At 41.6% G+C, this 25,406-nt stretch overlaps 1 protein-coding gene across 2 annotated transcripts; it reads left to right on the plus strand.

Annotated features, from left to right (window-relative positions):
- LOC306915866 (signal transducer and activator of transcription 5B-like) lies at positions 1–25,406 on the plus strand. 2 transcript variants are annotated; one of them, XM_079493521.1, is made up of 19 exons: positions 1–220; positions 2,163–2,314; positions 4,912–5,068; positions 5,798–5,887; positions 6,424–6,598; positions 8,770–8,900; positions 11,778–11,929; positions 12,938–13,093; positions 14,494–14,673; positions 14,921–15,008; positions 15,194–15,316; positions 16,628–16,720; positions 17,400–17,606; positions 18,046–18,140; positions 19,044–19,186; positions 20,103–20,258; positions 20,620–20,671; positions 21,294–21,395; positions 22,977–25,406. In XM_079493521.1, exons 2-19 carry the CDS (start codon positions 2,187–2,189, stop codon positions 23,098–23,100), a joined length of 2,352 nt encoding a protein of 783 aa, XP_079349647.1. In that variant the 5' UTR covers positions 1–220; positions 2,163–2,186; the 3' UTR covers positions 23,101–25,406. The 2 variants fall into 2 exon arrangements, with proteins under 2 accessions (XP_079349647.1, XP_079349648.1); XM_079493522.1 differs by having other exon boundaries at positions 23,000–25,406.

Raw genomic sequence — 25,406 nt, forward strand, 5'->3', positions numbered from 1 at the left:
ATGAGTGGCAGCAGCAGCTAGCCAACTGAGCTAACAGTTAGCCTGATTGATGCAACAGGCTGCTTGCTTGCTTCGCTCTAAAGCTGAAAGCTTGTTGCTGTTTAGTGATGTGATAGTTACAAACATTTAGCTAAACAGCGTGAGGTTTAAACGGACTCGGAGCCGTGTGGCTGAGAAAGAGTGTTGTGCGTGCATGGTCAGGATTTACAGTCTCTACAAGGTAAGTTGCTGCAACTTGTGTCGCATTATTTGTAAGTTCAGTTTGGAGGATTGTTTTGTAGGAGTGCATAGCTTGCAATCACTGTTCTGGTTATGCTAGTAGTTTAGCTAGTACTAAATAGCTTCGCTGTTTTACCATAACTCATAATAAATGAATCCCACCAACTTTGCATGCGTGCGCACACTGACACACATACACCCTGTTTATGAATACAGAGTGAGAACATTTATAATAAACGTCCAAAAGGCCCACAATTGTCATCCTGAAACATCCTGAAAGACTTAAATAAACACCATAGGCGTGTTCAAACTGGTTGGAAAGCAGGCTTCTGTCAATTATTAAAACAGAAAGTTGTTGTACACAAAAGACAAGATGGCTCAACATAAAGAAATGCACAACCGCTTCTCTGTCTTCAGTGTCTTGGGCGCAGCCGTGAGTGACAGTGACAGATGCGATTGATCAATTAAGCATCACGTCATTAAACAACAGCATGCATTTATTTGTTGTTTGATAAAGCTGCAACTTCAGCCCTGCAGCTTGTCCAGTGCCTTTAGAGTTCAATAAAGAGGAGCATTTGAAGCATAGCTGTTTACGATCACACACCAGGATGTGTGTGTGTGTGTGTGTGTGTGTGCGCGACTGTGCGTGGATGGAGAGGAGGAGGGGCCCGAGGGGGGCAATGTTTAGGTCTGATGTGAGGTGACGCTAGGATCCAGTGCACCAACACAACAACCTGATGACGTTTGTTATCTGAACATCCTCTCTTTTATCTCTTCTCTATTGCTATGATATGCTGTACAGTACGTATTCTGTACAGTACGTACACTGTACACCCCATTCTACCACCACTGCCAACTGCTCAAGACCAGTTACACATGGCAAGCTAGTGCCAGAATCTTCATGAAAGATCATTCAGGAAAAATAACCTGTGCAGTCCATTACAATTAGTGGACAAATAGTGCAGGTAGTAGACAATTTGAAATACTTAGGCACATATATTGACAGCAAACTCAATTTCAGTGAAATTACTGACCAGATTTTTAAAACTTGTAACCAACGCCTCCACCTACTACGCAAGCTCAACTCCTTTAGAGTGAGCAAGCATATCATGGAAACGGTCTATAAGAACCTGATAGAGGGAATCTTGACTTTTAACATGGCAATGTGGTATGGCAATCTTAATGTAAAAGGAAGAAGCAAGCTGCAGCGAATAGTGAACCTAGCCTCAAATCATTGGGAAGAGACAGAAACAATTAAGTTGTATCTACAAGGAAGTACTTCGGAAAAAAGCTGTCAAGATAGCAAATGACCCCTCTCATCCACTCTGCAGGGAGTTCGAACTACTTCCCTCTGGTAGACGGTACAAAGTGCCAAAAGCTAACTGTAACATTTTTAAAAATTCCTTCATCCCAAATGCCATTAAGGCACTAAATGATACCATGTCTCGCTAGAAATGTTGTTTTTCAATGTATTTGCCACTGTTGTCCTGCACTTTTTTGCCATGGAAAAATAATTGTGTAAGTGTTGTTGCTGACTGTTGTTGTAACTGTTTGTTTTTTGCTGTTGAGACCGAAGACACATTTCCACATGTGGACAATAAATGAAACTAACTAACATCTAAGCTAATTGTTTTATTGTTTTTATTTATCTTTGTGTGGTTCTTGACTCACCTGCTCCTCTGTTTCATTCTGTTGCTCCTATGACACCTGGATTTCCCTCTGTTGATCAATAAGGGTTTAGCTTAACTTGCAGTGTTAATTTTGTCGACTAAGGTTTTTGATATTTCGACTAAGACTAGACTAAACCGCAGTTATCAATTACAGTCAATCAATGTCAAGTAAAATGTCATGATCTTGGCAGCCTTAATCTTATCTCCCTCTTTTCCATTATCTTGTCACCCCCACCCACAATATCCCCCCTCCCCTCTGTCTACCTATGCCAGTGAGCTTAGAGGGAGGGGAGGAGCATGGCAGTATGGATCCAAGCGCAGCAGTTGCAGGGCGAGGCTCTGCACCAGATGCAGGCGCTGTATGGCCAGCACTTCCCCATTGAAGTGCGACACTATCTGGCCCAATGGATCGAGAGCCAGCTGTGGTATGTACCAGGCTTGGTGGCCTATCTCCAGTCCTTAATGTCTGATTTAGTTGTGGTCACAAATTGATAATGTGTCGCAGTGCTAACCAAGCACAGATTATTTGCTTTGTAAACTAAATTTGTTTAAAGCATTTTACTTTTTTTTAATAGTTTATACTTCAAAGATCGCTTGACAGAAGTAGAACCACTGTTATATAGAACATTTTATTCTCTTAGAGATGCGCAGATTGCAGTATATCCCCAGACACCATGGTAATGGTTAATCTGTGAATTCCTACTAGGCTGAGAAATTTATCCCACCCTTTTCACATTGGCCTGTTATAGCGCCACCAACAGGTTGATTTTTGCATTAACAAAATGCCTCAAATCATCCAATTGCCATCCAAGGCGTAAGAAGAAATGGCACCCTTTTCACATTGGTCTATTATAGCATCACAAGGAGGCCACAACCCGACCTGCCCTGGTGGAGACCTGTGCCCCGAGGGGCACTTTATCTATAGCTGTCCTTCTTTCATCTCCAACAAAGCATACTGTGATTCATGGTATTTGTAAGTGTCCCCATGAGATTTGAGTATGTTTGCCAGGTGCGTCCACTGGAATTAGAGTAACTCAAGTGTGGCTATCTGTGAGGACATGTTTGAGTCCACAATAGAGGTTATGTCCTGGAGCATTTTCAACATTTTCTTGTTTTTCTTGTTTTCTTTTGGGGGTGATTGTTATTGACAAAGATTGCACATTATGCACCATGCACAGCCTAAATCTGCTCACAATTATGTTATTCTGTATACATGGTAAAATGTAATCTGTCATGTACATTGTACAGTACATATTTCCTATATATAACATAATACATCCTATGTATATGACAGTCAAATAATTGTACATATATGTATGTGACATCAGGAAACAGAAGCACCTGCCCACAAAAGTTGAAATGTGTTTAAAATAAGAATTGGTTACACAACCATTGTTCTTGTGAAGCACTTGGTTATGTTTTTATAAAGAGAGCCATTTCCATTTGGCCAAATGTGTCATAGACCGTCTCCACACGGACATGCGTACTTATAGGCTCACCTATTTAGTGCAGCTATGCAACTGAACACCGCATTGTGATTTGGGTGGCTTCGTTCAACAAACTGCACACATTGTAACTTACTATCCATAGTTAAGTTAAGGGCCACAACAATAATGGACAATCTATTATGCAGGGAGTGCTCAGAGGTAGAATGTTTAATTCTCCCATGGTACTGCTAGTCTGCTACAGCAGGCCAATGAATCCCTAAAGGTCTACTACTACTTGGTCAGCTTTGGCTTAGCGTGTCAGAAGTGCTTATCCAAGTCCTGGAGAACAGTCAGGTCCTCCAGCCTAGTTTCTGTCAATCCAATGACAATATGGGAGACACCAGATAGCTATTTATCCATAGCTGGGACAGTGGTTGAAAGGCCCAAGGGCGTGTCCAGTGTTCACACAACAGTGGGCCTGCGTGGTGCGCCTTGTCTCAGGGGCCCACTTCTGCTCGGAGTCCTCTACAGCACTGGTTCCCAAACTTTTTTCAGCTTGAGACCCAAAAGACATATGATTTGTCCATGGGACCCAAACTAGTGTAATGACGCACGCACGCACGCACTCACTCACTCACTCACTCACTCACTCACTCACTCACTCACTCACTCACTCACTCACTCACTCACTCACTCACTCACACTCTCTCTCTCTCACACTCTCTCTCTCACACTCTCTCTCTCTCTCTGGAGGTGTCCTTGAGAAGCCAGCCGACTGAAAAAAACCTCTTATTACACTCTTTACAGACGCAAGGTTTTTCTCCAGTGTGGATATTCTGGTGTGACTTCAGGTGACCGATTTCCCTGAAACTTGTTACATTGCTTACAAACAAAGGGTTTTTCTCCGGTGTGGATACGCTGGTGTGTCTCAACTGGGTACTTAACCGACTGAAAGTCTTATCACACTGTTGTTTACAGTGGAACGGTTTTTCTCCAGTGTGGACACTCGGGTGTATTGTCAGGTTACCTAACGCATTGAAGGTCTTATCACATCGTTTACAGTGGAACGTTTTTCCTCCATGGTGGATACGCTTGTGTGTCTTAAGCCCACCTAACCTACTGAAAGTCATGTCACACTGCTTACAGATGCAAGTTTTCTTTCCTGACAGATGTGTATTCAAATCACTTTTGGCGTCTTCACTTTTCCGTCCTCACTTTTATCTTCAATGTTTGTTCACACAAACCAGGAAAGCTGGGCATAGGAGGGGCCCCTCAAAAACTAAATGTAGCAAACAAAAAATCACACCTGTGTGAAGTGAGGGGCACTTTTATCATCGTACACCATCTCATTCCAGCCAATCACAATTTGCGTCATCAATGTTTGTTACGCAATGTTTGTTTACACAAACACTCAAAATTGTCCATTCATTGTCAATGGCATTTAATGTTTGTTAGGACAAAATGTGGGTTACACACACTAAAAGCTGGACAAAAAAATTAACTGTTTTGGAAAACGGTGCCCTACAGTTCAGCCCTAACTAAGTCACACTAAGTCTGGTTTAAGAAAACTAATGTCTGTGGTGTGGTCCTACCAGGGACTCTGTGGAGCTGGACAACCCAGCTGAGGAGGCCAAAGCCAAGCGTCTGCTGGACAATCTGGTGGCTGAGCTTCAGAAGAAAGCTCTGCACCAGGTGGGAGAGGACGGCTTCCTGCTTAAGATTAAGCTTGGCCACTGTGCCAACCAGCTGAAGGTAAGTACTCCCTTTATAGATAGGATCCGACAGGAAGCACGCACATCTCAAGACATTCTGCAGGTGCTGGTCAAAAATATACGTACAATGAAAAAGGAAGGGATGTCCGCACACTGAGTTGTAGCTCCCAGGAAGATTTATTTATTTGTTACAACGTTTCGACCTCTGTGGGTCTTTGTCAGGTATAAGTACTCCCTTTATCCCATTAAGAAACTGAAACGAATGCCTTCTGAATCAGTAGTTCTGAAACGTAATTCAAAATTATTCAACATATTTCAAGCACTTTCAAGATTTTTATTTTTTTTTAAATGTCAAAAATAAGAGATGCAAAAAAAGGTGAAAAGACCACCGTTCACCTGCCAGTAGACTTGGGTAAGGTGCTGGAGTCACAATGAAGTATATATGAAAAAATAAAGGTTGGCTCCGCACTCAAATGTGCGGAGCCAACCTCTTAAGTTCAGGCCCGAAGAAGTTCTAATGACCGAAAGCTTACTATCTTTAAAATCTGATTTTGCACAGATTTGAGTGCGGGGCGCCGGAGCCTCCCTTTCCTTTTTTCAAAATAGCAGATATAGAAGGCTAAAATCTAAAGTATGTACAGTAATTGTATACGTCTACCTTACTTGAACAGTGACAGCGATAGATGTCAATTAGTTTTGTTCTTTTGTGTAACTTGATTGATCTAATTCCTATCAATAGTTTCTTAACGTGTGTATATTTTGTCCCTAGACCACATATGACCGCTGCCCCTTGGAGCTGGTGCGTTGCATCAAACACATTCTTCAGTCGGAACAGAGGCTGGTGCAGGAAGCTACAGATGTAAGTCTTGCCAGTCACGGCACAGGGTTCCTACAGAGCCTCGACAAGGATTTAAATGATTAATTAGCATTTCATTTTCAGGTTCTAAAGAGTGGTTATTTATATAAAGACAGAAAGTGTGGAAGATATGAATTATTATACAATTGAATAATTATAAATAATAATGACTTATTCATGTTCTGAAGATTCTGTTGAGGAGCGATCCTTTGGATATAGGCCTTTATGTATTCTCTCACATTACAATTATTGGCATTCTTAATGTTAAACATTGCCCAAGTCTTATCCATCCTTCATAATAAGCAACAGTAAATGTGGGTCACATTTCTGAAAACTATGAGGCTGAGAAGTTCTTTGTTTCTAATAATGATAGTGGAGGAACGGATCAGAGAGAGGGAAAGACATGCGACTGAGGACTCCAGCTCTAATCAAACCAGGGATGTCACCATAATGTCGTCGATGCAATATCCGTTCACCTATCGCCGCGCCCGAGAACTGAACTCCATGAAGTCTACTGTCTGTCTCTCCTGATTTCTCAGGTCAGCGGTGGCAGTGGAAGTGCCATGGACAGTCTCTCACAGCGGCACCAGCAGATTAACCAGGCCTTTGAGGAGCTGCGGCTGGCCACACAGGAGACGGAGAATGAACTCCGCAAGCTGCAGCACAGTCAGGAGTACTTCATCATTCAGTACCAGGAGAACCTGCGTATGCAGGGTGAGCCGGTGGGGGTCTCTATTGCCTTGTTACCACTATGAAGAGCCAGGCTATGCAGGGTTGTGAGGGACGCAGCACAGCTGAGGCATTTATAGCTTGTCTTTCCGTTACAATCAAGGTGGTGGTCTTTGTTATGGTTTTTGAGTGGTGTAAACCACTCCTACAACTGGCTTTGTTAGTTTACGTGTCTGTTCGTACCAAAAAATGAGCATGGTTGCTATGGTCACCCAGTTCACACGGGTGTGATTTCATTACGTCAGACATTACGTCAGACCACAGTTGATCAGTCTATATAAGACCTTACACCACTCAGTTCACACAGGTGTGATTTTTCTATAGTGACCCAATGACGCAGTCAGCTGTTTTCAGCTATAAGCTGTAATGTGAGCGGGCTAACATTAATGTAGCCTTTGTTTCTATAGCTGAAGTCCAGCTGTTTCTGGATGCCTGTGTCAGCCTGGATTTTGAAGATGGCTTGAATTATATCACTAACAGTACCTTATTATTTACTTTTAACTATATTAAATATTTGATAGTTCTATCCTCTGAGTCGGTCCAATCAGTCCAGTCATGGTCACGTAGAATTTAAAAACTGTCTCCACAGCCCCATTCTAAACAATCCAGCACCAGGTGGCAAGCGGGGCTAAGAATGGCTCGCGTTTATATTAATAGTGGGCTCACATAACAGCACAGTGTGGCACAGCCTTGTAGTGGAAAATGGGTAGATTGTATGCATCACTCATCGCTTTCTCTCATACAGGTCCATCCCAACGAATTAGAATAATCTGAAAAATTATTATTTGCCATAATGTAATACAAATATATAAACTTTCATATATTTTAGATTCATTACACAACAACTGAAATAATTCAAGCCTTTGTTGTTTTAATATTAATGACTATGGCGTACAGCTCATCAAAAAATCCTATCTCAGTGAATTAGAATATTTTACGAGACCACTAAAAAAATATTTTGTTGTTTTGGCACCTGCCCACAGTGCCAAAACTACTAGTAACTGGTATACTGACCATGGTATTACTGTGCTTAACTGACCAGCCAACTGGCCTCACCTGAACCCCACAGAGAATCTTGGTTATATTGTCAAGAGGAAGGTGTGAGACACAAGACTGAACAATACAAATTAATTTACGGCTGTTATCAAAGCAAACCTGGGCTTCCATAACAGGCTGATCACCTCCATGCCACGCCCCATTGATTAAATATTTTGTTCAAAAGTAGCCCAGACCAAGTAGTAACTGCATACATTAATATACTTTTCAGATGGTCGACATTTCTCGTTTAAAAAAATCGTTTATTTTTTAGTGGTCTGATTTTCATGAGCTGTACGCCATAATCATTAATATTAAAACGATAAAAGGCTTGAATTATTTCAGTTTTGTAATGAATCTAAAATATATGAAAGTTTATTTATTTGTATTACATTATGGCAAATAAAGAACTTTTTCAGATTATTCTAATTCGTTGGGATGGACCTGTACAGTTTGCATGCTCTCTTAATCCCTCACTCTCTCTCATACTCAACAGCCAGTTATTGTGATTTTTCACAGACTGTAAACTCGCGTACTGTAGTGAACTGTGTGTGATCTGTTATCTCTGGTGGAACTGACCTTAGTAATGCTGCTACACAGAACGTGTACAGACAATGGCACCTCAGCTGCAAAATGTGCTTGACAAATGAACGGGACTCACATTCTGGTTGCTATTTGTTATCTGAATTCTGTTCCAGAGAACTCAGTTGAACCTGAACTAATGCTTTATTAACTTTGGACTGAATCCAGGATGGTATAACCTTTCATAGTAACACCAGTTATTGTCAGTGTTGGTTTTAATGGCACACTTTATAAAGTATTTTTCTGAAGAGTCACAACATTGTTCGTATTAGTTTTGATTTGATCCAGGTTCATGCAACAAGGCCAAGATGCAGACTTTGGGTGTACTTCTTAGGCTCATATGGGGATTTAGTTGATATTTACTAAAACGTCAGGACATGAAACTAATCCGCAGGCAACAATAGCTGGTGGGTTCACTTTTACTCATTGTCCACTGTTCAGCAAAATTTAAAATGAATCCTTAACCTGGTAATCAGTAGTTACCTGACATGTTGGCTGATCTCTATTCAGGCCTTTAATCCTGATTTAAATCCTGCTAGGCCAGCTCAGCAGTCTCTCGACCTTACCCGCGGCGGAACGCACTGCGAGGGAGGTGGCCCTGCAGAGCAAGAGAGCCACTATGGAGGCCTGGCTCACCAGAGAGGCTAGCACACTGCAGAAATACAGACTGGTAGGGAGCGCACACACACACACACACACACACTCTCTCTCTCGAATATGCACTGGCTTGTAGAGTGATGCAAGAGGCACATAAACACACATACACAATGACAAGAGTTTGAAAGGTGACTCGGGGATATTATTGAAGAATCAATATGGTGGTAATGGTCCCATTCAGGACGGGAACCCCTTTTGTGGTCTTGTTGCTATGTACAGTATGAGTATACTGTAACTGTATACTGTAGCAATATAACATTTTTGACAAAATTGGATAAATATTTGAACATTTTCAGAAAACTTAAATCGTTATTTAGAAGGCATTTTTTGGAATCGGCCTTAGTCTAAATGGGTTAGCCGTTGCTTAATAGACAGGGATAATTTTGCAGGATGCAGTCATCTATCTATATTTATTAAATAATAGCCACTTACACACAAATGGTAAAATGGACTGCATTTATGAAGAGTTTTTCTTCATAAATGTCTTTGTTCACACGGGGGCAGATGCAAAAGATGCAAAGCTAGACTAGTACACAGAGTCACAGACAGTGTATTTGTAGTCGTTAAGCAGCAGGAGGTCATTTGTTAGCAGCTCAACCACTGTCTGAAACCACAACAAACGTCCAACACAGATACAATTAATTACTCACCTACTGCTGCAGGTTCGTGTTTAAGTAATTCCAGTGTTGTTCAAGTGACAGATGCATGGTTTTCATATTGTAAATATGGTCGCGTGTTTAGCGACTAGCACTTTGACAGCAGACGTAACTTTCCCTTTCAGTTTCAAAAGTGTCATGGTAGCTTGTTTACAACTGAAACAGACTTCCTGTGCTCTGACTTCCTCTTCAAAATAAGCCATGTTGGGTAGAGAGGAGAGTGGAAATAGTGAAACAAAAACATATGATTCATTGATCACTACATCATTGGAGTGGTGTAGTAGTGTATCTTGCTCAAGAACGACACAGCCAGGAGAAGCAGAGGATCGAACCGATTCTAAGAAGTCCACTCTACCTCATGAGACTCTGTTGCCCCACTGCCCCCTACTGCCACTCCATTTAGCCTGCTTGCCAGTCTCCCTGAAGAATTGCCTGCCCCGCCCTCAGTAAGAAATTAATGCAAACTTTCTTTGAATCAGTTATGGTTCACCTACATGATTAGTGCAGATCCAATGAGAATCTTTTTGGGGTGGAGGGCCGGAGGGGGCTCCTCAAAGTGAAAGTGGAAACATGCTTACTCAAAGCGAAAGAAAATGGGTGCATAAACAAAGCAAAAGAGGAGGATACATGCCAACTCAAAGCGAAAGAGGATGCGTGTCTACACAAAGTGAAAGAGTGATGTGTGCTAACTTATGGCATGAATCAACTGTCAACAAAGGCAGCACACAGATGTCACTGACCCACTGGCTCACAAATATGTCGCAATGTGATGCGTTTTGAGCCTTAGGTGACCTTCACACCAGAAAGCTTTACTGCGATTAAAACGAAACCTGCTGCACATTGTCAGAAAGTGCGCTTCGTTTGGCAGGTGTGAAGCTTCATTCGAATCCTAATGCGCATCAAAGAACCGCATTCTACTCCGCCCAAAAGCGGGGGTTTCGCTTCGCTTCCAATCGCACTTGATTACGATTCGGTGCAGGTGGGAATGCAATCCGTAGCAAATAAAGGAAATGAAGCAAACTGAAACTATCATGTGGCGGATAAGGAGCTAATCACAGTTGGAGACTGAGAAGGGATATTCATTTTTACGCAGTGCAAAGATGTCCCGTTAGGTTACCATGTGACGTGGTCAAATAAGGAGACCGAATTAAGCCCTCTTCAAAATATGAGGACGTCAGGACGAGCACATTAATCTATTGCTTAAGGAAATACATAAAAAAACACTGCAGTGTACAGAATATTCTGTCTGTCGTGCGTAAACATGGAGGGCTGTCACTGTGTGTGGGGATCCGAGTGGAGACTTTCTTCATCTTGTTTAAATATAAATACTTTAAAATTAAAACGCATGTTTAGCTCAGCATGATCTATAAACTGTATAGCTAACATGGCATATGCATAATTGTAGGCTATATGGTGATCGGATCATCAATGGGACTTTGGGAGTACGCTATACTATTGTAAACTTCGGATCATTTTGCGCTCCCGTCTCCGCTGTGCCTCGTTCATGTGCCCAAAAGAACAGTGGCTGACACACACACACACACACACACACACACACACACACACACACACACACACACAGTGTGAAGGCAAACCGCGGCAAATTAAATATGCAAGAATCCCAACTTCTCCGGCCATTCGCATCGAGTCTACCGAAGTATTAGGTGAGAATGTGACCGTAGTCTGCTATGGAAAGCCCGAAGAGCATTTTCTTTTCTATGGGATGTTTTCAAGAAAATACTTTGGAGGTTGTGCAAGGTGCATTCTCTGCCACAAAGAAATACACTGTGTAAAAAAAGGGAAACCAGTGGGCGGCAGTGGCTCAGGGGTAGAGTGGCCGGTAGAGCAGCCGGATGGGAACCGCAAAGTTCCCAGTTCGAACCCGGACTCCTCCAGAGTTATAGTGTGAAAGTGTCCTTGAGCAAGACTCTGAACCCCTAATTGTTCCCGATGTGCAGGTTGGTGCCTTGCATGGTTTCCTCCGCCATCGGTGTTTGTGTGTTTGTGTGTGTGAATGGGTGAATGGTAATGCACAACTTATGTAAAGCGCTTTGGATAAAAGCGCTATATAAATGCACCCTTTTAGCATTTAATCATGCTTTGCTGGCACATTGCAAAGCCAACATTCACAGGATTAATGTCTGAGTTCTTAATGACAGTGTAGTATTGTTTTGAGTATTTTGTCTTGAGTGTTTGTGTTTAAGAACCTGTGTTGTGCTCTGTGTGGTGGCCAGGACCTCGCTGAGCAGCACCAGAAGACCTTGAACATTTTGAGGAAGCAGCAGACTGTGATCCTGGATGAGGAGCTCATCCAGTGGAAGAGGAGACAGCAGGTGTCTGGTAATGGAGGTCCAGCTGAAGGGGGGCTAGACGTCCTCCAGTCCTGGTGGGTATCATATTTAGTCCAGGTTAATGTATTATTTTCTTACTACTAGTGTTATTTAGACAGTGAATGTCAAGAATGTTTTTCCCAATGGGATACTTTCAGAATTCCCTGCGTTGGCAGGGAAGCAGGTGCCAGTGATGCCGGTGGAAGACAATGGACAATGTTCCCTCAATGGGGTATTTTCAAGAAAAAAATTATAAAAAAGGTCATGCAAAGTGCATTCTCTACCATGAAGAAATACAGTATGCAAACAGCATGCTTTGCTGGCACACTGCAACACTGACTCGGATAGGAAGAAAGTAAACTAAAACCAACAGCCCTCATACCCTGAAGAAGGCCGTGGTGGCAGCTACGCGTGGAGTATCCCAGTTTTTAACTTCTATTATGAACTAGCCACTTCAACAAAGGAGAAGAGTGCCTTGGTTTCTTTTTCCTTAGTTGCAAGCCTTCTACCCAGAATGGACATTTCACTCCTAACTAGCATGTGTCCCACCCTGCTGAATATCCCATCATACCAGAGCCTTACGCTGATTTCACACCAGCAGCTGTGAGCAAATGTTCATAATGTGAACGTTTGCAAAATGCTATCAATTGGAGCATGTCCAAAGTTATGAGTGACACCCTCGTAAAGAGCAGATCAAAGCGAGCAGCTGCACCCGGCTGCAGTGCTCGCAGACAGGGAGGAGAACCGACAAAAAGGTGCTTATCTCTGGCAGATTGTGTATAAAGCATTTCTATGTAGTTGCTCAGCTCAGTCTTGCTTAATTTTGCACCTAGAACTACTAGATTAGAACATTATCATCACACATTCGCAATTACAAAGTTATATTTGTTACAAGTTGCGCAACTAAGAAAATTGGCTTACACACAGTATATGTCACTGCCATCATAGCTAAATATGTCTACAAATAATCATTATCAATCTACATATATTTCCTCTGAAAAATACAAAATGCGTAACCTAAATTACACTCGATCTCTTTTTTCTTTGCCCCCTCCACCCATCAGGTGTGAGAAGCTGGCAGAGCTGGTCTGGCAGAACCGGCAGCAGATCCGTCGCTGTGAACACCTGACCCAGCAGCTGCCCCTGCCAGGCCCCATGGAAGAACTGCTGAGCAAGCTCAACTCGGACATCACAGACATCATCTCTGCCCTCGTTACCAGGTGAGACTATGGTTGTGTGTATGAGAGCGCAACAAGGTTTAATTTGATCAAACAAAATATTTTTGGTTTGAACTTGATAAGATCTCAGATCTTTCATTCTAATAGTGTTTGTTGCAAACAAAACAGGTTCAACAACATGGCTTCCCTGTGAATCTTGAGGTGTTGATGACATGTTGATAACATTAGTCTTGCCAAAATATGAGACAATGATTTGAGATGAAATACAAATAAGAAAAAAGCAGGTGCACTTCCTCTGGATGCCTTTTTAGTTTAGGCAGTGGGTAAATATATAAATATTTATATATATGTATTATATAAGCTATAAATTAAACGCCACAAATGCCACAAAAGTGGAAAAGCCAGTTTTGCATACTTTATTTTGGAGTGGCGCTTTTTCCACTTTGTGGTATTTGATTAGATACAAATATTCACACAAACAAAATATTCTCAATATGTGAAATATCATCAGGGATTTACTACTTTGGTTTACTGGTAGGCTTTGTGAACCAGAAATATGGTGCTCATCGGTCCAGTGGTTTGCAGGATTAGCCATGGACACACTTCTAGACGGCCCACCACCAGGTGCCACAGCATAAATATATTCACATCATCCAATAAAAAATGAAAAAAAAAAAAATATCATTCATGAATTAATTTGTCAACTTATGTTATCTTTTAACCATAATGACAGACCAGATGACAACTGAATTTGTGATATATCCCCGGCTTCCCTGATTGGTCAACCAACCAAACCCCTCGGTTTCATCACCAACCAAACCCCTCGGTTTCATCACTTTGGTGCCGATCGGTCGTATGGTAGTGGGTACAAGGTTCTCTGACAATAGGTACAATGTGTACTCTGGCAACAAGTACAATATTGCATGAACGGGTGGGGCATGCATTCCCAACATGCATCATTCCTGACTTGCATTGGCCCTGAGTAGCCTCATCCCAAATCCTATACCGCTTATATTATGCAAGGACGCGCTGTGATTGGCCAGTAGCTACTTCGGGATGCAACTCGAAAGGCGCTGAGTCGGCTCAATCGAACTTCGCAGTGTTCGGCACGGCGACTTGCTCGATTTAGCCTCCTTGGCGCTGCCTCTCGTGGCTCAAGTTTGCGTGAGACGGCTCGCCTCCATTGCGGTCAAAAACTATACTTTATCGCCCCCAAACAAATTTCTGCAGTTGTGAGGCACTTCTGTGTTGTCCACAGAAGCGGCTTTAGGCTTTAGTTTGTCGCCCTGAGTAGGCCTATAGTAAAAGGAAGCAAGCTATAGAAGCAGCTTCATTGCTTTCAGTTTTATCAACATATCCAATTTTGAAATTCTTTTAGGGATTGTTCACATGTTGTTTACATGTTAAATGTCAGACTTCTTCCATCCTTTAACTCCCTCTAGTACCTTCATCATTGAGAAGCAGCCACCCCAGGTGTTGAAGACGCAGACAAAGTTTGCCGCCACCGTGCGTCTGCTGGTGGGTGGGAAGCTCAACGTGCACATGAACCCACCGCAAGTCAAGGCCGTCATTGTCAGCGAGCAGCAGGCCAAGGCCCTGTTGAAAAACGAAAGCACTCGCAAGTGAGCACCACGCACAAATGCATGAGGTGTAGAGTTCTCAACGGGCCTGAAAATTAAGTCCTGGCCCTAACTGGGCCGGCCAAAGGCTTGACCCTGCCTCTTATTTTTCGTGGAACCCAAGGGTTGTGTCCAGGCAGAATTTGAGAACTCTACCTCTGTGGCAGTGATTGTATTGTTTTATTCCACACAATGGTTTCGTGGCCTCGCTGGCAGGACTGTTTGTAACCGAGTTGTGTCTATCTTTTAGTGAGAGCAGCGGAGAGATTCTGAACAACAACTGTGTGATGGAATATCACCAGGCCACAGGCACCCTCAGTGCACACTTCAGAAGCATGGTAAATAATGATATTGGTACGTTTTAGCAGTGACTAGTGCATGTATTAACTCCCTTATCTATCTATCTAATCAGTAGCCTTTCGAAGAGTGATACAGTGATTGTATAGGTTGTAGGATTCAATGGGATTGTTATTGCGTGTGTGTGTGTGTGTGTGTGTGTGTGTGTGTGTGTGTGTGCACTCAGCAATTGAAACGGATCAAACGCTCAGACCGTCGGGGAGCAGAGTCTGTGACTGAGGAGAAATTCACGGTCCTGTTTGAGTCCCAATTCAGCGTGGGGGGGAACGAACTGGTCTTCCATGTCAAAGTAAGTAATACAGCTCACATTTACCACTCCCATTGCGCACGCATGCACCACTAGAAAATGTCTGTTCCAGAGAAACCTTTTTATGAGAGCTCATTTGCCCATCAGTGTCTTGCTCTAGGGCAAAGGTAGATATGCTAGTTTTGCCTTTTTTTTTTACTGGAATCCTGAATTGGAATCCATTTTTATTTAATATCAAATGCATTTAGTTGTACTTATGTTAAGTTAACTTTGTGAACTTAACAAATAGAAATAAGCTACTAATATAGACTGAAGTGATTAAAGCGGGGCATGTTTAGAATTGTAACGGCTCTGTCACGGTGGCACAGTCTGTAGTGCTGTCGCCTCACAGCTAGAAGGTCCTGGGTTCGATTCCTGCTGGGGGCGTGTTACCTCCTCATCAGTGCCCATACCCGAGGCGGGGTTGACGAAAGGGCCTTTCTGTGTGGAGTTTGCATGTTCTCCCCGTGTCCATTTTTTAAAATTAATCCTGGTCTCTAAACTACCTCCCCTGGCCTGATGGAGGGGAAAGGAACTGGTCGGAATAACGTGTTCCTTCCATGCGCTACGTCTGGCCGGGGAAACTCTCCCCTGTCAGGTGAAAAGAAGCAGCTTGGACTACTCATGTATAGAAGGAAGCATGAGGTCAGTCCGCTGCCCCCCCAGGTTGGCAGAGGAAGTGTAGCGCCCAGGATTACATTAGATAATTGTCACTGGGTGAAAAAATGAGTTACAAAATCGTGGGATAAAAAGTTATAAAAAAAATAATAATAATTGTAACAGCTGAAATCAATAATATATCAGTATTCCGATATTAATCTTGTCATTAAGTGAAGGTGGGGGTCGCAAGTGGCCGCCAGTTGCCCATGTATGCTGTAGGGCACTTTGGCTAAGTAACCTGTGAGCTTGTTTTTTGTGTCTCTTTTAACCATGCCACCTATGCCGTCTCATTAAATCATTACATTTTATTCCAAAATGATTAATTACAAACGTTGCAACTTGCAAGGATTTTGGCTGTATAATTGCTGTATACTATTAAAGCGTTCTGAGTAATAAACTAGCTCAGGACCTTTGCATACAAAGACCTTTATACACAATTTTGAAATGTTTTGAGGACTGAGTCAAATATTTGTGTAAGAAATGTCACATGCTCTTGTAGTTGTGTCACTGTAGCTTTACACAATCTTTAACTATGTTAAACACTAATTTACCCACAATCAGTTAAATATTTTTAATTATTCCAGTACATTCTTTGCCACTTAACTCATTAACTTACCGGTACATTTGTATCTCTTCTTTTTGTTTAACCACAAGACATTATCGCTGCCTGTGGTGGTGATAGTTCATGGTAGTCAAGACAACAATGCCACTGCAACGGTCTTGTGGGACAATGCTTTTGCAGAACCGGTGAGTCATTGATGCCTGGAAAGGCACTTTGCATGAAGCATTTTCATATGACTCATCTCATCATGTCAGACAATGACATTCAAAATTGGATTTTGTATACTACAGTATATGAGATCTTGCATAAGCATGGCTTGGTTTTGAAACACTTTGCTAAAGTCATACCGTTTACGACTTTTTGTGTGGTAGTTTGGTCATGTCACACCAAATACGTTTTAATATAAATCCCAGAGTTTAATTCCAGTTAGCAAATGTCTGACGAGCTGGCCTGGGCCATGGCTCAGCGATCCAGGCACCCTGGCTGGTGGCCCCAATACGTAATGAAAATAAAAATGCTCCCCTAATCTGGGTTATTGAAAATTCAACCTGAAAAACTCAGTACATTATTTCCATGCCCTGGAAAATATATTGAAATAATAGTTTAGGAAATCAGGCTACAACAACAAAGATTATTCATCATCATTTTTCGACCGCGGTCGAGATCATGGATTTCACAATGCCACGCATTGTGAAATAAAGATTATTAATCTGAAACCAAAGGTAGAAAAATAGCCTTGTAATTTGACTGCACACTTTAACCACTGCAGATGTTGCTCAACCTCTTTTGTGGTTCTCAGTGGCACCTCTGGAAGATGTTTTTTCTTTTGGAAATTAAGTTATGCATCCAGTCTGTCCCTCTCAGGGCAGGGTGCCATTCATGGTACCAGACAAAGTACTGTGGCCCCAGCTGTGCGAGGCCCTCGATATGAAGTACAAGGCAGAGATGCACAGTGCCCGTGGCCTGTCAGAGGACAACCTGATCTTCCTGGCTCAGAAGGCCTTCAACAGCACCAGCAACAACAATGAAGACTACAACACCATGACCATGTCCTGGGCACAGTTCAACAGGGTGAGAGCAAATTAAGGAATATCAACCAAACGTCATGCCAAGGTCGTTTGTGTCATCTAAAATGGTGTATTAGTGGTTATAATATCATTATAATACGTAATCAGGCACATATAAATTGAACCTTTATAAAATTACTTTATATGGGTGTCTTTTTTTTCTTTCTTTTTTTGTAAACCTTTGATGTGACAATAAATCAGATTCTGATGCTGAAAATGTTACTCAACAAGATTAGAAAGATAAGAATTAAAGCCTGTGCTGTGCCTGTGCTTAAAGCCTGTCTTGTTTTATTGCCCCCATCTTTCATAAGCTAGACTGGGCAAGATCTTAATTGACTGCCTGTGCCCAAGTGGCCCAATAAGCACTACGCTTCCGTCTCAGCTTAGTCAGAAATGCCAAACAGACTTTAAAGCTGAATTTTTGCGTGTGCTTGTTTGTGCAGGAAAGTTTGCCTGGACGCAGCTTCACTTTCTGGCAGTGGTTTGATGGAGTGGTGGAGTTGATGAAGAAACATCTCAAACCACACTGGAATGATGGGTAATGAGTGCAAAACACAAGAAGTCATACTTCTGATTATTTGAACTAACTATATATTAAATAACATTACCTTTTCATATTTAAGGACAAGCTACAGTATAGTATTGTGTGTGCAAATGTATGTATTTGAATGGCAGTAGCTCAGGAGGCATCCAGCGCCGGTCGGGGAACAATAAATAAATAGACCAGGCATCCCCCAATAGTGCAGGGGACCCCGGCGCCTATGACTGACTTCCCCTGGGTTATTAAAGTGTCCTTGAGCAAGTCCCTTAACCCCCAATGAGCAAGTTGGGGGGCCTTGTATAGTTTCCTTCGCTATCGGTGGCTGAATGTTACACCGGGGCTCCACCGGGCGCGTCAGCGTCGCGTCACCGTCAGGGAATGTTCCCTTTTTAATCAATGAAGGGTGGCTCCACTGCCCGCGTTGCGTGACATTAAAATTGCCCCGGTTCGTTTTTTGACGCACGCACGCGTGACGCGCCCGGTGGAGCCCCGGCGTAATGCACATTGTAAAGTGCTAAGCACTTTACAAATACATCATACAGTAAATGTGTATAGGTGCAGTATATGTATATTATGTATTTTTTGGGGGCTGGGGGGCTTTTTGCCTTTATTGATGGTAGAAAGTGGAGACAGACCATAAACGAGGGGAGAGAGACGTGACATACAGCAAAGTTTGTCAGGAACGGGATTCGAACCCGCAATGCGCTGTCATCCTGCATTAGGAGCCTAGGTGCCTGGACCAATTATGTATTCTTATTTGTAGCCCTATTTAGCATGCCAAATGGAGTTTTGACTTTTAAGTGCTTAATCCTGGCAGTGTTATGGCTATAAACTACATTGGAGGGAAACTGTGCACAATTAAAATGTGGTGGTGTGTGTGTGTTTGTTTGTTGTTTTCAGGGCCATCCTGGGCTTTGTAAACAAGCAGCAGGCCCAGGACATGCTAATGTCCAAACCCAATGGCACCTTCCTACTCCGTTTCAGTGATTCTGAGATCGGTGGCATTACCATCGCCTGGGTTGCTGAGAACCCCAACAAAGCAGGTAACCCAGTGCAGGAATTGACATTTTGTCACTGCCCATAATAGGGATGCTAGGTTGAAAGTGTATCTGGGTTTTTTTTTTTTTTAAATTATAATATTTATTTTATTTGGAAAAAGCAGTACAATAACAGCATTTCTATGCATACATGGGACACAAGTGCAGTTCCCAGGATTTTTTTTTTCACCCCTCTTCCCTCCCCCCTCCAAGTGACTCCATCTCCAGTGTCTCTGTAACATCCTTGCTTTCTTCAGGACCACATATGGCATCAAGTCAACACTTAACAGGGGCAAAGGGCAATATCGCTTCAGAGTGTACATTTCAGAAGGAGAAAAAGAAGAAAGAGTGGGCAGACAAAAAAACAAAAACAAAGACAAAAAAACAATGTATCTGGGTTTTATAAATATTTATCCAGTGAAAATGATTTAAACAAGAGCTTGTAACTAAACTGCATTAAATGCATTTGAGAGTGAGTTTATTATTATTTTATTTTTTTCCTGAAAACTAACGGTTTTGGACATGCAAGATTGTGTGCAGTGAACCTGCTAGGAGGACCAGACATTTAGCTGAACTGTAAACCATCATGTAACCCAGTTCTCTGTGTTATTATAGTACCACACCACCCCCTTCTGGCAGTAAGGAGAACTTAAATGTACATTTGGGTGCTCAAGAGTTCCATTATTATCTTGCTTTAATTTTGAATCCTCACCCCCCCCTCCTCACCCCCCCCCCCCCCCCCCCATCAACATATATTGCACAATACAATTTGCATCTGTAGGACCACACAGGCATGTCATTGTCTAATATTCACTGTTTTGGTCATAAATTGTACGATGTTTTCCTTCTGCTTGTTTTAATTTACGTTATTGAAACTAACTGAATAATTGTATTGAAAGCGATCATTGTTGTCTGCTGCTAGGTGAGAGGCTGGTCTGGAACCTGTTGCCATACACGACCAAAGACTTTTCCATCCGCTCCCTAGCCGACCGCATCAGTGACCTCAACCACCTGATCTTCCTTTACCCAGACCGGCCCAAGGATGAGGTGTTCTCCAAGTATTACACCCCACCACTCTGTATGTTGCTCTCTACCCAACTCCAAATTTATGGATGATTGATATATTTCTCCTATATTATAAACCCACATTTATAATATACAAATGCTACTGCAGTGCACTGCACACAGACTCTACAAATTATACAAATGCTACTGCAGTGCACTGCACACAGACTCTACAAATTACATTGTAGTGTTTTAACACAGTTTTCGACGGCTCAACTGTGTAGCACTTTCATTTAAAGTTAGAAAACCACCAAAAGTATAGCTATGTAGTTTGTACCTGATTGCAGAAATATGCCAATCTGTCCTGTCCAAATGCCAGTAATGCAAAAAAAATGATGTTTTGTATGTATTTATATTTTTGTTTTTTCTCACAGCAAAAGCAGTGGACGGCTATGTAAAACCACAGATCAAGCAAGTTGTGCCAGAGTAAGTTATTTTTATATCAGCCCTATAGCATATAACTAAACAAACACACAACCAAAACCATTTTGACAGTCAGGCATGTACAGTAAAGACTACATATGACAGGATGGAATGGTATTTGAATCCCATGTTGTAACTGTATATCCAAGCTTCACCTACACCCAAAAGAGATGGATTGCAGTTATCCAGCCATGTCCTGAATATTCAATATATTATTGCATTGTTATTTTAGGAAAATACCTTTTGGAGTGTAAACCCAACATTTGTTAGACTAGAGGAAGTATTGAATGAGAAGTTGAATATAGATGCTAACGTCATGCTTTTTCATTTTGGAAAATATGTCCACATTTAACTGAAGCGGTACCCTTTCCATACAAATTAAATTAATGTGTTTACATTCTTTGGGAATTGGATGGCAGCGTAAATCTGTTAACTTCCATTTTCACATATAGTTGATACTTGTCTGTCTCGGTACAAAATGGTTGTCATTATTCAGTACATTTTTGTGTCAAGGGCCCCCAAATGAATATGTTTTTGGCCACAGACCACCATCTGAAAATGTTTGTGCCACCCATTGTGGGACACCCATACAAGACTTGTCTCATTAGGTTTTTGTGTTCCATAGATTCACCAACCCTGAGCCTGCTGGGAACCTGACATACATGGACCAGGCTGCCTCTCCCTCTGTGGGCCACCCCAACAACTTTACCCAGATTTACCCCCCCATGTCAGTACATGCACCGTTTTATTCACTCATTTGTCCCATGAATATGTCAAATGTCAGTTTCATTTTCAAATTTTCATTTCTTTGCCTATTGGCTAATTATGGCTCCACCACTTATTTCAAAACGTTGGAAGTGGAACACCAAAACAGTGAGGCCATACTGAAGTGAAAGGTGTTAAATATTGGTAAATGGAAAATGTCTTTGCAGTGTTTATATTGTATTATTTATTTATAATAATAATAATTATTATTTATTTGTATTGTTATTGTTTTTCTTTTTTTCCCTTGTGTCCATGGACACTACAGCAAAAGAGGAAAACAAACATGAAAAAGAAAAGACAAATAACATACAGTACATACAAACCGAACTTAATTTGACCTCTAAAGCTATGTAATTCTCTCCATAATAAATATAGTTTTTAATTCACATTTGAATATTGCCAACTGTACAGTGAGGTACGACTTAACAAACAGCAAATATTAAATCTCAACAGCTTTTCCATTTTAATATGGCCAGTAGAACGTCTACTCGAGTATGTGAAAATGCAAATCATAGCAGCCAGATGAGGGAGTGCCGTCACAGAGCACGCCATCTGAGTGGTCATCTCAGTGGTTCTCAGACATTTTCATGTCAAGGACCCCCATAAATTGATTGACCCCCATCTGAAAATATTTTGTGCCAGGGATCCCCATAAAAGAAGATTTGTGGTGTTAGATGTGTGGTCTTTGTGTCCAGGTAGTTCAGTTTGTAGAGCACACGCTCTACCAGACAGTGGCCTTGTGGTTAGAGTGTCCGCCCTGAAACTGGGAGGTTGGGGTTCGATCCCCGGCCGGGTCATACCAAAGACTGTAGAAATGGGACCCAATTCCTCCCTGCATCAAAGGGTTGGATTGGGGGGTCAAATCTACTAATCAAATGATTCCCGAGCACGGCACGGCTGCAGGCTCCTTGGCTGCGGCTCACTGCTCCAAGAGATGGGTCAAATGCGGAGAACAAATTTCACTGCGGTAACGTGTGTGACAAATCGTATGACTTTGACTTTGACGCCTTTGGGCCACATGTTCCTGGGTTCGATCCTGGGCACAGTCAACTCAGTGCATGAGTTGCGTACTAGCACGGCTTGGGTAACTTAAATTGTGTTCCAAGTACTGGGAGAAGATGCACTAGTATGTGTTGCACTAATGCACTACACCTCAGCAATCCATCTCCCAGGGGTATAGTGCATTGAAAAGGGAATAGACATCCTTGTTGTCCGATACCAACAATCAGCCATTCTGACCAACTTACTAACTTATTGTGTTGTTAAAATGTTAAATTTTCTGGTGAAAGTAGATGGTAACTAACAGCTGATGCTCTTAAAGAGACAGACAGACAGGCAGACTGGCTGCTCTGCAAGTACAAAGGCAGTGACGGTCACATTATTATTGTCATCAATATCGGTGAAAATATTTTTTAGACCAATTCGATAACGACCCACCCAGCAAATAGTAGGACAGCATAGCTGGTGAAAATGATGTTTGCAAAATGTGTTTGTTGCATGTGTATCAAGCCAGTAATTCTATTGGTTTGTGCTCTCCTGTCAGGAGTGACACCATGTTGGATGCAGATGGTGATTTTGATCTGGATGACACAATGGACGTGGCACGCCATGTGGAGGAGCTCTTACGACGGCCCATGGCCAACCAGTGGAGCGGTCAGCAGTCATGAACCTTAACCCCTCACCACAACCCACAACACAACAGTAACTCAATGCACTCAGGACCGCAATGGTAACAGGAAATTACCAGATTCTTTTTTTGTCTGTCAGAAAATGTTTGTAGCAGTCAACTGGATTGGTTGAACAAAACATAACATGCAACTTTGGTAGACTCTACCAGGTAGAGTATACCAACTTTTAACAGTCAGTCAGAAGGGAAGAACATTTGGCTGTTCCAGTAAGACAAGTCATCAGTTTGCGCAGGGAAACATCTGCTCAACAACTAAAAGCTATACTTAACTGACCAGTGTCCCCCAGGGGTCTAGACTAGGTCTGCTCCTTTTCCCCTATGCTCCAAATCTCTTTGCCGAAAATAGCCCATTTGCTAAATCTCAAGCTTGTAGATGAGAATATGGATGGTAGGGTTCAAGTGTTTAATCCATTCAAAAAAATAAAATAAAAAGCTCATCTACAATTCAACATGTTGCATTGCGACGGGTTGTAAGCTTGTAGATTTTGTTTTGTTTTTGAAAAAAGAATTCGAACACAATTTTCGCACCAAATGACATGCCCAAAGTAGGAAAGCCTGAAATAAACATTAAAAAAAGAAGATATATATAAAAACAAAAGGCCATGTTTTTTCATTAACCTTTTAATTTTATTTTGTTAATTTTTTTTAATGTTTATTTTAGTTGAAAGTGAAATATCCCTTTAACTGTGCACATCACAGGACATGTATTAGCTACTATATACATGCATTCTTCAATTTTCCTCTCTATATATTTAAAACTGAACTATTGACTGACTGTACTAGCTTGTCTGGGTCTCCATACACAGCAATTATGAGTCGAAATGTAGCCCTAATGGAATGTAATGGATCCAGTATTTTAATTTGTAAAAGTACTGAAAATGCTATTGGGATTTTGTTACTGTGATATTTTTTAATGTCTTAGTGAAATGTATACATATTGCCAATATTAAGGCCATAGTCTTGATACTAATGCTGTCTGAAACCAGCATTAATGTACTTGGAATAGTTTGCCTTACGGTGCTTTGTGTTGGTCTACTCTGGGGTGAGATTTTGGCAACATAACAGTGTAGTACTGTATATATTTTCACACTTTGTCCAACATTCTTTTACAGAATGAGAGTGTATGGTTTTGTCCCTTTGTTGGGGAGAGGGAGGGATTGACAGTAATCATGAAGCATCCTTGCACTTTTTATGTTGTCAAAATGGAACCGTAAATGTGAAAACTCTACAGCCTGTCCTCGCCTTACAAACTAGGCTTACTCTATCTGAATATGCCTGAAAATGCTTATACCTCATATCAGCTTTTCTAATACTTCTTTCAAGATTAGCAATATTTACTTTTACCTAGCCTGACAGTACTGTAGGTCACAGATGTGTGCTTATTGTTTGATTAGGAGTAACTGGTGAACTGCTATTACAGTTTACTACTACCACACACACTAGGGCTGGGGCAGTATGGATGTTTTGTTATTGTGGGAATTAATCACTGTTTACCGACGGTATGGTGGTATCTCCCAAAAAAGTTGTTTTGAATGGGGAAATTAAAACATAATAATAATCACGGTTATTGCACCCAGCCCTAACACACTAGCCTGGCTAATAAGCCAGACACGAATCCGACAGTGATATGAGTCTTGCTTATTAGCCAGGCTACTAACGCACACAATCATCATTGTGCCTTATGAGAGCAAGGATTGTCAAAGGGCAGTGACATTTTCCATTGTACCGCACTACTCAGCTGAACAATGCCTATTACCTTTAGCAATGACAATTATGATTTTCATAGTGATTCAGTTTCTTCAGTCACTCTGTGTAATGGATAACTATGATACTGGCAATCTCAGGAAAACATTGTGAAATAAAAGGTATCCATAGTTAATTTAGGATTAGACCAAATAAAACGATACAACAGTGGGATTAAATTGTACATAATACTTTTAAAATGTGCAACTTCAGTTCTCACAGTATTTTGCTTTCTGCGTTGTGTTGAAGAGCTTGTCAATGCATGCTGCAGCAAATGTTTCATGTATAACTGGCAAAAGTGAACAAGTTATTTTGCTTGAACCAGCATTTATTTGATATTGTTTGTTGATTTGGCAATATTATGCTCATAGTGTTTGAATCAAGTCAGTACTTAAATACTGTACAAAGTGTATTTTATCTGTAATTCAACTAGCTTAATATGATGTAAGCACACGGTGCAAACTGTCCTTGTTGGAAAGTAATCATGTTTACTTGCATTTTATGATGGGAATGTTGAAAAGGGAATTAAAGTTTTTTTTAATA

Source organism: Electrona antarctica (genome assembly GCF_951216825.1).
Source record: "Electrona antarctica genome assembly, chromosome: 22".
NCBI lineage: Eukaryota > Metazoa > Chordata > Actinopteri > Myctophiformes > Myctophidae > Electrona > Electrona antarctica.